Source organism: Urocitellus parryii, chromosome 4, assembly GCF_045843805.1.
Source record: "Urocitellus parryii isolate mUroPar1 chromosome 4, mUroPar1.hap1, whole genome shotgun sequence".
Lineage (NCBI taxonomy): Eukaryota > Metazoa > Chordata > Mammalia > Rodentia > Sciuridae > Urocitellus > Urocitellus parryii.
The window spans coordinates 191,963,128-191,977,499 of record NC_135534.1 but is presented as its reverse complement, the minus strand read 5'-3'; the positions used below and the strand labels follow the sequence as shown (position 1 = coordinate 191,977,499).

Here is a 14,372-nt window from a genome sequence, read left to right as displayed (position 1 = left end):
ATGCAGCCCGGGGAGGGGCAAGGCTTACCCGATCTCCAGGCGGCCCAGGGGGCCCCTCCGCCTTGCCGTCCTCCCCCTGCTCCCCCTGTGGACACAGACCAGCTTTAGGAGGAGTCACCCGTCCTGGGGACTCTGGGGACTACGGGCAGCAGATGCACAGAAAGATAAGCAAGCCTCAGGCAGAGCTGGGTGGTGTGGACCTGGGATTGGGGAACACAGACAGCACCGGGGCCCAGCGGACCCCCTGTGGAGGCGGGCAGCACGAGGCCAGGGGTCAGCCCCCATCCCAGACGGGGCCAGCTGGGGTCTTCAGCATGTCCCTTCCCGTCTTAGCTTTTTTCAGCTGGGGAAGGGCTGAGCTGGGTGAAGGGATGATGGTAACGGCCACAGGGAGCCCACGAGACGGTGTGTGGCTGCTGGCCTGCGTGGACACTGCCCTGGGCAGACACAGGCAGGCCCACTGAAGCTCACAACAGCCCCGTCACTTTTCCTGTTCTGCAGAGGACAGGGGCACAGGGGGCCGTGGGAGTGTTCAGCTGCTCCATCCTCAGAGGCTGGGAGGAAGTGGACCCCTGACCAGCGTCCCTCCTTCCATGGCTCGGAGCCCCAAAGAAGGCCCTGGGGTTTCTCCTGGGGACACCTGGCAGCTGGCCAACTGCAGACCTTGTCCCTAACACAGCTTCAGAGTGGACAGTGGCGTGGGGACATCTTCAAGCGTTCTTATGAGGCCTCAAGGGGAGGGGCCAGCCCCCAGCCTCTGCTGCCTGCTCGTGGGACTCCAGGTGGCCATTAGAATTGCTGTAGTAGATGACAGTAACAGAAGTGACCTGGCCAAGGACAGACGGAGTACGAGCTGAGTCCAGAGCTGTGATCCTGGGACAGTGCCACCTCTTGCCAGCCACAGGGAAGGTGTGAGTAGAAGACGGGACAGAATCAGGGCCCAGACTCCACCCCCAGAAACTGCTATGCCCCCCTGGGGACCCATTCCAGGTAGGGGGCTCAGCAGGGCACTCTGAGCCCCTGGTTGTCCACTGGGATTGGAAGGAGCCCGAGAGATGGGAGGGGGAAATGGTCCCTGGCAGGCCACGTCCTGGCCCATGAGCAGAGGGCCGCGGCTGAGGTGCGTGGCTGGGATCTGTGGCTCCCGTGGGGAGTGGCCAAGCAGGCGGGACCTGGCCTGAGGCCGAGAACCAGTGGCCCAGAGGGTGGGGATTCCCTCTCCTTCCCGCCCACTCTGGCTGGGTGACCCAGTGCTCGGTCCCACTGTGGAGGGCCGCTGGGGACTGGTAAGCTCTGGGCAAGGGGCCAATATACACCTGGCACATCCCATGCTGGGCACTTCATGGGGTTCATGTCACACCTCACTTCACAGAATCTACACGACAGTCCCGTGCTGCTGGGCTGCACTTCACAGACGGGGAGCTGAGGCCCAGGGAAGGGGGTTCCCAGTCAAGGCCACTGAGGAATCGAGGGCCAGGTCTGCAGATCTGCCCCTGACACACGCAGGCCACCCTCGAGGCTGCAGGCCAGGCATGCATCTCTGGAGAGCTGGCCAGACACCCTGCCTGCCCTGTGCCCAGAAGCCCATGCAGCCCTTTGGTGGCCTCTTCACAGACACGTGTCCACGGGGTCTCTCGTCATATTGGACACGACCCAGGCCCACGTTCTGGTGCCCCATCTCCCCCACCACCACTGGACAGGGCCCAAGACCCATGGCTCCTTCCGTGAGTGGTCTCCTGTCTGAGCTGGAGCCTGAGCCCCAGGCGAGGGATGAACGGGCTTCCCCTTGGCCTTGGGCTCAGACCTCCACCCCAGTCCTCTGTGCTTAGCACACGTCTCGCTCCCGCTGGGTGGTCTCATCGTGTGGGGGTTTCTGTGACCACAGGCACAGATGAGGGGGTGGCACGGCCTCAGTCACCTTGTGACTGACATCTATGCTTGACCCTCACCCTGTCAGGGCAGGGGATATGCCTCTTGTCCCAGGACTGGGCACAGAGGTGACCCTGATACACAGGTGAACATGGAGTTCAGCTCCTGCCTGCTGGGCTTAGCGAACTGAAGTGCCTGGCAGGCCAGTGCGAGTGAGCAGGGCCGCCTGTGTCACCCTGTCTCCAAGGACCCCAGGGGTGTGTTCCTGCTGACCCCAGAGCTGACCCTGGCCCCAGATATAAGGGGTAGCTGCTTCTCCATGATCAAATACCCACCTTTTCTCCTTTTGGTCCCGGAGGCCCGAGGGGTCCCACAGTGCCTTTGTGTCCCTGAAGGCAAACACAATAGAGTTGAGGAGCAGATGGGGACTCAGGAGGGACAAGGGCACCGACCAGGAACTCAGATTTGGATGGAGGCACTGGACTGAGACACTGGGTTCCAGCTCTGCCCTAAGTTGCCATGTGGCTTGAGCAAGCTTCCTAGGTCTCTGGGCCTGGCCTCCAGACACACCTCTAAGGGGTCTCAGGCCAGCCTGCTGGTTGGGGACTCAGAGGACCCCAGGCTGCGGCCAGAACTGCAGACGCAGGCACCTCCCCCACCCAGTCCCTGCCTTCTCTGCCCCCCCTTGTCCTTCCCCTCTCCCAGACCCCTGCAGGGTCTCCATCATACCTTGGCTCTGGCGAGGGCCACAGGGACCCAGGATAAGACCCTACAGGCCCCTCCCATGCTCCTTCACCCCCGGCCTCGTCTCCCTTTCTGCTCAAGCCCCACCGCCACCTGTTCCACCCGTAGTCCCCTGCCATCCCCCGCATCTGTGGACCCAGGAGCTGCCTGGGCAGGGGGACCCATCTCCTTGGTGGCCCTGGGGCTAGCCCTTAGCTGGGGACGCGGGGGCCAGGCAGAGCCGAGCCTGCAAGACGGGGCTCCAGGAGGGAGGGGAGGTTTCCAGAGGTGGCGTCTGCTTACATCGTAACCAGCCAGTCCCGGGTCTCCTTGGGCCCCCATCCGACCTGGAGCACCCTAGGAGAGGAGGAGACCCTCGTTGGTGTGGAGCGTGGCTCTCAGAGCAGGGACACAGCGGGGACACTCTCCCCAGGGTTCCAGCTGCACTCAGTCCAGGGGCCAGGCATGTCACCTGCCCATGAGGACGGGGTGGGGGCGGGGGGGCAAGGTGGAAAGGAGGCACGGCCTCCTCCCCAGCAGCCACCCCACCCTTCCTTCTCCAGGCTCCCGAGGGCCACCATGGCCACCTGCTTCATTTCCAAAACTTTCACAAGTCACTTAAACAGAGCCGTTATTAGATTTAAATTTTATGGACTTAGAGTTAAATCAGTTTTATTAAAATCAAAGATGATACTCAAAACTCATCCCTCCCAGGCCCTGTGCCCCATCTTCTGTTGCTCTACGGAGCAGGGGATGGACACGCCCGACTCCGCCTTCAATGATGTGGGGGTGGGGGTGGCGGGATGTCAGCCCCAGTGGGAGCACTGTTGGCCACCTGGCCTCCCCTGAGGTCCTCACCTCCCATAGCCCGGGTGCCCTCTGGCCCTCCCTGCAGGACAGCCCAGCCACGCTCAGGGACACCAAAGTCCTCCAGGGAACTGCCCTGGCTTCACCCCACCTCGGGAGCCCATTCCCAGTGAGAGACCTTGCTTGGTAAGAACACCCAAGGGACTGTCCCCTCCCTCTGACCACAGCAGGGCTTTAGTACTGGGGTGTACAGGAAGCCCCAGGAGACCCTCAGACCCCTTCAAACTGCAAGAAACCCTTCGCCTGTGTGTTCAGAGGGCGGAAGCTCTCTGCAGGTCCCCAAGGGGATCGTGATCCCAACGAGGGGACAGGGACAGGGAACACCAGGTGCTTGGCTAACAGCTGGGGTGGGTGATGCCCTCAGAAAGAAGCTAGTCCCTCCCTTCCTGCCCTCGGTCCCTCCCTTTGTGCCCTCGGTCCCTCCCTCCCATGCCTGGCTCCCCTCCCCCAGCCAGAGTCCTCACCGTGGGGCCCAGGCTGCCCCGGGAGCCTTTAGGGCCTGGGGTGCCAGGGGGTCCTGGGTCTCCGGGGACACCCATCTCACCCAGCTGTCCTTGGTAGCCCTTGGCGCCCTGCAGTGGGAGGAGAGACAGGCTGTCATGGTCCTGTTGGGAGGGGAGGGACGTGGCTCACCATGGCAGTCGGGGGACCCACCTTGGCCCCTGGCCGGCCCTTGTCACCTTGCTTCCCTGGTCTTCCTTCAGGACCCTGAAAGGAGAGGGGAGGAGGGAGCGAGAGGTGATGAGACCCCAGTGCTGGGTCCACTGGGGCTCCAAGGCTGTCCCCGTGACCTTAAGCACCACCTAACTTCCTGGGTGTCCCATTGGCAGAGTGGGGACAGTGTGGAGTGTGCCTCACAGAGCTTAAGGATCAGGGACACAACAGGGTCTGGCCGTGAGGTCTCCCACGAGTGGTTGGTGTGGCTTCTGCCACCATGGGTATCTATGGCGGGTCCCCCTAGGCAGGATCACGGTCGTGTGCAGAGGCTTCCCGCCCTGAGAAGCCCTGTGCTGAGCTCTCCGTGCACCAGGCACGTTCCACCCTCTAGTGACCCGACCGTGGCCCCAGTGAGGCCCTTCCACAGATGTGGCAGCCTGGCTGCCCACAGGTCCCCTGCCAGGATCTGACCAGTGGCAGGGCTGCCTGGTTCCTCGTCCACCTGGTTTCTACTCCCACCTCGGGTCCCTGTTGGGGACACAGGGGGTAGGAGAGGTGACGAGGGCCTCCCATCTCTGAGCTGTCACGCATCACTTCCATGCCATCCCTGAGGCCATGTCCCACCATGGGGTCCCCTTTGCTTGCTATGCTGAGGGGCCTCCTCAGGTGGGCACCGTGTTGGGAAGTCGGCCGTCCTGTCCCCTCCCCCACATGGCATCTCAGCACGCTCCGGCCCACCCTGCGGGAGGGCCATGACCTCACAAGACACAATGTAGCAACACTGTACGGGAGAGGATGACTGTCCCCAGGAAGACCACTGGTCAGACCACACCGTGGCTCCAAAGGACCGAGGTACACACTCCTGCATCCCAGGGCTCCAGGGCTCCGCTTCCTGGGGCCTGGTCCCCCCTCTAATCAGGAAGCCCATGCTGCCCAGCAGGGCCTCCAGCTAGCATGGAGGCCGAGCCCGCAAAACCTAGCTGCTGTGGCCGAGGCCTGGGCCCCGAGTCCACTCAACTTTCAAATCGAATTGAAATCGTTAGGTCTAAATCAGCCTCGGCAGAACCTGACGCCTACTTGAGACCACTGGGCTCTGCAGGTCCCCATTTCCCATGGACGCTGAGTGAGCTCGAAAGCCAGGTCAAGCATCGCCAGTGAAAATGGCCGCACAGAAAATCCCCACGTCAAGTATTTCTAGAGCATTTCCACCTGAAGCGGGGCGGGCGGGGAGCGGAAGCCGCACGCTGGGTTTCAAAGACTTAGCGCCAAAAAGAAAGAAAGAATGCAAAATAGCTTGCTAGTGATTTTTAACTATCGATTCCCTTTAACTATCGATTCCCTGTGGAAATAATACTTTGGATTTATTTTTTTCTAAACAAATATTAAAATTAATTTCACCTGTTTGTTTTTACCTTTTTAAAATGTGGCGACTAGAAAATTTTAAGTTATGTGGCTCGTATTCTGGTTCTTTCCCTTCCCTCCCTCCCTCCCTCCTTCCTTCCCTCCCTCCCACCTTCCCTCCTCCCTTCTTTCCCTCCCTCCCTCCTGCCCTCCCTCCTTCCTTCCCTCCCTCCCTCCTTCTTTCCCTCCCTCCCTCCAATCCTCCCTCCCTCCCTCCCTCCTTCCTTCCCTCCCTCCCACCTTCCCTCCTCCCTTCTTTCCCTCCCTCCCTCCTGCCCTCCCTCCTTCCTTCCCTCCCTCCAATCCTCCCTCCTTCCCTCCCTCCCTCCTTCCCTCCTTCCTTCCCTCCCTCCCTCCTTTCTTTCTTTCTTCTTTTTGTCCTGGGGATTCAACCCAGAAGCACTTGAACCACTGAGCACATCCCCAGCCCTTTTTATTTTTTATTTTTTAGAGACAGGGTCTCATTAAGCTGCTTAGGGACTTGCTAAGTGCTGAGGCTGGCCTCAAACTTGTGATCCTCCTGCCTCAGCCTCTTGAGTCCTTAGCTGGGATTAAGGGCATGCGCCAACACGCCTGGCTCTGTACTGTTTTGACTGGACAGCACTGGACAGAGCCATCTCCAGGTCTCTTGCTTCTCCAGTAGTAAAATTCTAACAATCCTCATGCTCTCAGCCACTGGTCAGGCTAAAGAAACCGAGACTTGGTAAGAAGAGGTACTGTCTGCAGGCCGCCTGCACAGGTTAAAAGTGATGTGCACTGTCACTTCCTGGGGCACGCCTGGCCCAGGCTGGCCCTGTTGGGCCCTGGTGAAATTGTGGTGCGGTGGCTGGGGGAATCTGCCAGTGGACTGAGGTGACCACAGTGGCTGACTGGTTTCTTGTCAGAGGAAAGCATTGGGTCCAGGGTCAGGGGACGGGAGACTAGGCTGTCTCCAGCTGAGAGCACCCCCGAGATGGGGAACCCCGAGAATGGCTGCAGCACCCAGTGGGCTAAGGCTGTGGGACAGGAATGGTGACTTTGGCTGGGCCCCACCCATGGGCAGTCAAGTTCAGGGAAATGCGCCGTGAGGCGATTCTGTCACTGTGCGCACATCACACAGTGAGCCCACACAGCTAAACTGGCCGTGACGTCACCAGATGACAGAGTCTCCGGGGACCAGGGCACGTGTGCAGATCCTCATCACCAAACATGAGAACATGGAGCAGGACTGGGGCACGCTCTGGAACGGCCCTGACGGCTTGGGAAATTCTATTTTTAAATACTTGACTCTCTGCAGGCCACAGGCTGGGAGGTGTCTGTCCTGTGCCCTGAAGCCAAAGAAGCTCAAAAACAATAAACAAACAAACAAACAAACGGGCCTCCTTGGCCTCAGGCCTCCACGGCCTCAGGGCCCTCTGCACACGCAGGCTGCCCCCTGCCCCCTGGTGAATGAACTGGGAGTGACAGCCAGACACTGAGGCTAGCATTGCTACCACCACTGTGACAACCACAGCACTATCACAGCCACTGCCACCACCACATCACCATCATCACCACCATCACTACCATCACCATCATCACCACCTTCATCACCCATCATCACTAACATCACCACCATGATCATCCCATCACCATCCACCATCACCATCATCATCACCACCATCTTCACCACCATCACCAGCATAACCATCACCATCATCATCACCACCAACTACCACCACCACTACTACCATCATCACCACCATCATCATCACCACCATCACCACCACCATCATCATCACTATCACTACCACCAGCACCACCACCAGCACCACCACCACCACCACCACCACCACCAGCACTACCACTGCTGCTGTCACCCCCAGTCCCATCCACAAATCCTTCACCTCCACCACCAGCTTCTATTCCTCTCCTCCCGGAACCCTCAGTCTTCGGTTCCGGGCGCTGCCTGTGGAGTCTCACTGACTCTTTCTGGATGAGAAGACCAAGGCTCAGAGGAGCACAGTGATTTTCCTACAGGCACAACGAGGGGGGCTGCTGAAGCCAGGATGCAGTGCAACCTCTGGACTCTGTTCTCAGGGTATTTCTGCCATAGTGCCTGCCATTGTACAGTGTGATGCTCAAAACTCAGTAAAAGGGATGCCTGGAATGTGGGACGTCAAAGGGATCTTAGCACACGTTTTCCCCTCCAAATCTTTCATCGTGACAAGGTGAGACCAGAGAGGGCAAGGAGTGAGTGAAAAAGTCACACAGCAAGTTACTGAGGGAGAATGGGGCCAGCGGCCCTCCTGCTGAGTCCCCCTGGCCCATTACCCCACAGCTGAGCCCAGCCTGGGGAAGCCTCTGGCATGGAGAGTCTGACCAAGTGCTCGAGTCCCTCTCCAGTTCAGTGGTGAGCTCATTCTGCTGCAGCTGTTAAGGGGGATTAGCACTTTGGTTCTATTTTTAGGAAACAAACATTTTTCCACAACCAGTTTGTTGCTGGCTAATTTGGATCTGTCCCAGGTTAGTCACTTCGACGCTCCGGGAGGGAAAGGGAATGTCAAGAATAGGCCTGAATGAAAGTGGGCTGAGGGGCCAGGAACAGCCCAGACCCTCCACAGGGAGAAGAAGGGGACTCACAGCCAGGGGGACGGCTACGACACGGGGTCCCACTGCCCAGCAGGCTGGTGCCATGGCAGCGAGTTGGCAAGCTGCCCTCTGGCACCCCAGCTCAGCTGTGGACACCCCGGGCCCACTACCAAGAAGGTCCCGGTCGTCAGCCCCGGCCCCCGCCCGAGCCTCGCCCTCGAAGGCCCTGCCACTGCAGGCAGGTTGTGCCCGTGACCAGGAGCCCAGCGCTGGCCCACCGCCCGCACACTCACCCGGACGCCGGTGATGCCAGGAGGGCCGGGGGGCCCGTCCTCGCCCTTGAGCCCTTCCTGGCCTTTCTCGCCACGCTCTCCATCAGGCCCTGGGTCACCTCGGTCCCCCTGGGTCGGGAAGGCATGAGGAGGGGAGAGAGAGCATCAGTCACAGGCCACCCAAGCCCAAGCCTCGGGGATCCGTGTGGAGGCCCGAGTCGCCTGAGTTGGGCTGGCAGGCCTGGCCAGCACGGGCAGCGTCCTGCAGGGCGGCTGCCACACGTCCTTGCCTGCGCTGGGGCCAGACAGGGCAGTGGCTCAGAGAAAGGCCAGGCCTCTGTGCACAGCCACCGGGGGGTCCCAGGAGGGGCAAGGTAGCAGACACAGTGACTTGGCCCCGAGGCCGACTCCCCGGAGAACGGGGACGAAATGAGGTCTTTAGTGGGGGCCAGGATTGAACTCAGGATTGAACTCGACCCTGAGCCACGTCCCCAGCCCTGCTTTGAATTTTATTACAGCCAGGGTCTCCCTGAGCTGCTTAGAGCCTCGCTATTGCTGAGGCTGCCTTTGAACTTGGGATCCTCCTGCCTCAGCCTCCGGAGCAGCTGGGATTGGAGGCGTGCGCCACCGCGCCCGGCTGGATGAGTCTTTATCAAGGAGGAAGCACCATCTGAGGGACCACTCCTCACTCCTCAGCTTTGCTCACCCCGAGGCAGCACAGTCACAACACACGCCACATGCCACACACCACGGGTCTGCTGGGGGAGGGGGGCAGGCCACGTGCAGCCACGCCTCAGCTCCAGGCAGCGGAGCGAGTTAGCAGTAAGCTGGGCAGTGTCCCCAGAGACATGCTGAGATGGCCCTCTGGGGCCATGGCCTGCTCAGTGTGGGCACAGGGCACCCTGTCGGGTGGGTGGCAGCAGTGTCACCTGATGCTCCCATGTCTGGCCTTGATTCTGGATCCTTTACGGTTCGTAACTAACTTCCTCCTGGCCACGGCCTCTCGGGGCACGTGTCCTTAGCTCTGGCTTTATAGAGAGGACACTAAGCTGAGCAAGACCCGTCACTTGGCCTCAAGTAGCAGAGCTGGACTGGCCAGCTCCCGCCAAGCTCCTCTCCCTGAAGGCAGCTCTGTATAGTTACTGGGGATGTCACTAAGGTCCTCTTGGGACCGCAAGGCCCGGGGCACCTGAGGCTCTGTCCCTGGGAAGGACCCTGCTGTGGGCTCTGAGAGCCCAAGTCACGGGCTGCGTCTGCTCCCCGCATGCTCTGGCTTTGCAAAGGGCTTTGATGGCCAAGTGACCCTGAGCTTGCCGCTCCGCAGAGTCCTGGGGAAAGCAGGCTCCTCCAGGATGCTGTGGGGCCGCTGCCCTCGGCCCTGGGCAGAGCAGGCACGAGGGGTGAGGCTGGGCAGTGGCTGCAGGCGGAGGGCAGGGTCCGTCCGAAGGCCGTCACCCCGGGTTCTACGGCAGGGGCCATCACTCAGGGGCCCCTGGAGGGTGAGGGCCTGAGGTCACATGAGTGGGGAGGGAGCGTCTGGGAGTAGTCCAGGAGGAGCAGCATGCGTCTTGGCCAGTTTTGTGACCTGACGTCACAGCGGATGAGGGGCCCTGGCAAGGCAGTGTGGATGTGGAGGGAGCCCAGCGTGGGCTGCAGGTCAGGCCAGGCCCCGGGGAGGCCCACTGAGGTTCTCAGATTCCACGCAACACCCTGGTGCAGAGAGGGGCTGCCCCCCGGCCCCCGCATACCCCTTGCTCTGAGGCTACTCCTGGCTCCTCACCCTGGCCGCCCTGTACAGGACCCAGTCTCAGGGCGACAGGGTCCTGCAGGCCTCCCACACAGCTGGGGTGCTCCTGCGGCCCGCAGAGCAGGCTCTGGGGATTCCGGGGCCTACACAAACCCTGGGACACCTGCGACCTCAGCGTTCCAGGCTGCCTGACTCCACTATCCCCATTCACAGATGGGAAGACTGAGGCCGGGAGGGAGGTGGGGACACCTCACGCCACGCAGTAGCCAGTGGCAGAGTGGTAAGCACACAGAGCTCCGGCTCCTTCTCAGCCCAAGGACCTCTGCCCAGGGACAGCCTCCCTCGGCCCTGGGCTGCGCTCTTTACTGCACCCAATAGCTGGGTGACCCTGGGCAGTTTCCTTGTAATAAAACAAGGATCAAGGGGTCACTGAGGGGCCTGAAGGATAGAAACCCTGCAGAGAGCTTAGCGCCTGGGAATGAGGGTGGAGAGAGGGGAGCTATCACTGGGCACCGTCACTGTCAACAGAGACACTGGTCCAGACGCACTCTATAAACTGTCAAGTGCTGTCCACACCAGAGGCAGTTTTCACCATGAAGGTGACGCCTGGGCAGACACCATAGAAGGCAGAGTCTCTCCTGGGATTCATGCAAGGACCAGGAAAGATGCTGTGCATCTGAGCAACTACTCTGGTCCAAGGACATGGGTAGAATTAAGTTTTGAAGGGAGTGAAAGAAGACTGAAGTGGGGACCAGGGACCTGGGTGGTGAAGGAGGAAAGCCTGGAGGCAACCGGCTGGGGATCCCCCCTGGGACCCCCCCCCCAAGCTTCAGCCCCCGGCAGAGAGGAGGCCGTCGAGGGCTGAGGAGGCTCAGGGCCTCCTTGGGACCCAGCTGTACTCCAGGGCTGGGAGCTGGGGTGGGGGAGCTGTCACCCTTCAAGCCAGCCGGGGCCTGTCACCAAGGCGCCCTGGGAGAGGGGAAGTCCTGGGGCTCTGGGGGAGGGGCATGGGCAGAGGCCACGGTGGGTGGCACAGGGATCTGGCTGTGGCGCTCACCTGGGACCTCAGAGGGGCTGGTGGGTGATGTGCCCAGTGCCGGTCAGCCCTGGAGAACGCCCACCTGAGGGGCAGAGGTGGAGGTGGGCCAGGCCTGGGCTGGGGTGGGGCTGGTGAGTCAGGGCTGCTGCCTGCAGAGAGCCTCTGTGTCCCTCTAAAGGCACTGCCTTTGTGGCTGATGGGGACCGGCCGGGCTGAGCTGGGCCAACAAGCTTTGGCTCTGTGAGCCTCGAGTTTGAATCCTGGATCCTCCATTCGCAGCCTTAGACTCTGAACAGACACCTCTCTGGCCCCCTGTGAGCCTCAATCTCCCCACCTTTAGAACTGGGGCGCCCTGCAGCAGAAAGAGCTACAGTTTGAAGCCAGATAGACCCAGATTTGGGCCCTGGGTTTGCCAGTTACTAGCTGTGTGTCCGCAGGCAAGCTGCTAAATCTCTCTGAGCCTCAGTTTCCTCTCTAAAGATATAACTTACCTTGCAGCAATGATGGAGGTGATTCATACAGAGGGCTCAGCTGGTACCTGTGTCACTAGTCCTCCCTAAACAGTGGCCTACACATCAACGCTGGTGGTTATTGTTTTTCTGATTTTTTAGGATGCTTGGAAGGCAACAGAAACCAAAGCCTGGGCTCTGGGCCCGGCCTGGAGGGCGCTCAGCAACCTCCCTCAGCCAAGAGAAGCAGATGTTTTAGGAGAAGGGAGCACGGACGAGTGGGAGGTGGTGACGGCCCCCAGCTCCACCGAGCAGGCACCTGGGTGGGCAGGGCCAGGCTCCCAGGGGGCCACACTGACCACAGAGGCTGTGGGGAGGGGTGCTCTGGGAGGGCAGAACTGGCCCTCTCCTCCCAGCTCCTGACCCAGAGGGCACGTACCTTCAGCCCGTCGGGCCCTGCAGGGCCACCGTCACCCTCGAGGCCTGGCTCTCCCTGGAAAGGGGATGAGAGAGACCAAGACACATTATTATATTGGGAGGGGTCCAGAGAGCCCCCCCGCTTGGGCCACGGGGAGTACGAGGTGATGGACAGGAGGAAAGATGGACACACGGTCAGGCCTGGAGCCCATGAACAGAGGCCCTCGGACGCCCTCTCCCCCGTGGGCCTGCCGTGTCCTCAAGCTGCCCAGGGGCCATGTTCAGGAGGACTTAATAAACCAGCAGGGAACATAAAGAAATGGCCACAGGGGCCTCCAGGGCTTCGCAGGTCTCTCTTGGAGAAGGAGGGACAACTGTGGACAGTTCTGAAGGACAAACATGTTCTCAATAAAATCCCTGGAATTTTGATGCCTTTGGACGCCTGGGTTCACCCAGAGGAGGCCACGCTCCTGACTGCAGGCCTTCTCAGAGGTGCTAATGGGTAAGTGCGAACACCAGGCGTGCACGTCCCCAACGTCCCCAGCCACAGAACGCTTTCCTCCACACTGGGGAAACACTGGTGATTGGGGTGCACGAGGCCGGGAAGAGGCCTGGTCTGTTTCTAAGCTGAGGAAACCGAGGGTCAAGGAGGCTGAATGGAGCCCTTCTCTCCCTTCCTCGCCTGCGCCCACGTCCTGGGCTTTCCAGGGAGAAGCACTGCTGCTACTTACCCGCTGCCCAGCGAGGCCCTGCTCCCCAGGGGTGCCCAGGGGTCCAAGGTCGCCCTAGGAGAAGCCAAACACAAGTCCATGAAGGCAGGCAGGACCAGTCCCGCTCCTCGCAACCCTCTCCTGTTTCCACCAGGGGGCAGGAGGGAGCTGGGGAAGTCCCTCTTCCCAAGGACCAAACACAATCATAAAGCATCAACCAGAGCCCCTACTCTAGGTCAGCCCTGGACATGGGCTTCCCCAGCACCAGGGAAGAAAGACCATCACCATCACCATGATTATCATCTCCACCATAATCACTACCATCACCACCATAATCACCACCATCACCACCATCACCATCACCATCACCATCACCATGATTATCATCTCCACCATAATCACCACCATCACCATCACCATCACCACCATCACCATGATTATCATCTCCACCATAATCACCACCATTACCACCATCACCACCATCACCATCACCATGATTATCATCTCCACCATAATCACCACCATCACCACCATAATCACCACCATCACCACCATAATCACCACCATCACTACCATCACCACATCACCATCACCATGATTATCATCTCCACCATAATCACCACCATCACCACCATCACCATCACCACCATGACGATGATTATCATCTCCACCATAATCACCACCATCACCATGATTATCATCTCCACCATAATCACCACCAGAACCACCACCATCACCATCATAACATCAAAATCACTATCATCATTGCCACCACCACCATCCCATCATCACCACCAGTACCATCATCATGATTATTGTATCCACCCCCATCAACCCCTTCTAATTTCATCACCACCATCACCACCACCACCATCATCATCATTGCCAATATTACCATTATCACTATCACCATTACCATGATTATCATATCCCTAATTATCATAACCATTATCATCACTATCACCATCAGCAGCTTCTCATTGTCATCACCATCATTATTATAACCATCACTGTCATTCATCACCACCACCATCATCCTCAAAATCATCAACATCATGATTATCACCACCACCACCATCATCATCAACACCACCATTATCACCACCTTCCAATCATCACCTCCACTATCACCACCATTATCATAATGCCCGTGATCATCATTACTGTCATTACTATCACCACCATCACTACCTTCACATCATAATCACCATCATCACCATCACCATCACCATCACCACCACCTTCACCATCACCATTATCTTCACGGGTAATGGCGCACTGTCCTAAGTACTTTTTGCTCTGAACACCTCTGGCTTTCGCCACTACCCTGAAGGAGAGAAACTCTGGTCAGTAACCAGACCACAGTCTAGCGCAGGGCCCGTGTCTGGTGACACACTCAGGGTACAGATTGGAGTGGCCTGGCCTGGAGGCTTGGTACAGGATGGCCACTCTAACTGACAGCTTCTTGCCCTTCCTGGAGACTGGGAAAGAAACTCAGACCAGGCGGAGGCTCAAGTAAGAGTCACCTGCACCCTGGAGATCCCCAAGGGGTCCTTCTCATGCAGGGACTTCCAAGCCCCACTCTCCTGCTGGGGTCTGGGGCACAAGGAGAAGGCGGAGCTCAGCCCTCCCCACCTGTTCCTACACAGGGGGGCGGGGATCACCATTGTT

The 14,372-nt window shown here is 59.4% G+C and overlaps 1 protein-coding gene across 1 annotated transcript in view; it reads right to left on the bottom strand.

The window, feature by feature from the left end:
- Col27a1 (collagen type XXVII alpha 1 chain) overlaps positions 1-14,372 on the bottom strand; it is a 121,154-nt gene that overhangs the window by 18,563 nt on the left and 88,219 nt on the right. The window contains exons 35-42 of the mRNA XM_026393356.2: positions 12,723-12,776; positions 12,014-12,067; positions 8,361-8,468; positions 4,114-4,167; positions 3,924-4,031; positions 2,896-2,949; positions 2,205-2,258; positions 29-85 (exon numbers count right to left, since the gene is read on the bottom strand). Of these exons, the coding sequence (XP_026249141.2) occupies positions 29-85; positions 2,205-2,258; positions 2,896-2,949; positions 3,924-4,031; positions 4,114-4,167; positions 8,361-8,468; positions 12,014-12,067; positions 12,723-12,776 (543 nt within the window). The remainder of the gene's footprint in view (positions 1-28; positions 86-2,204; positions 2,259-2,895; positions 2,950-3,923; positions 4,032-4,113; positions 4,168-8,360; positions 8,469-12,013; positions 12,068-12,722; positions 12,777-14,372) is intronic.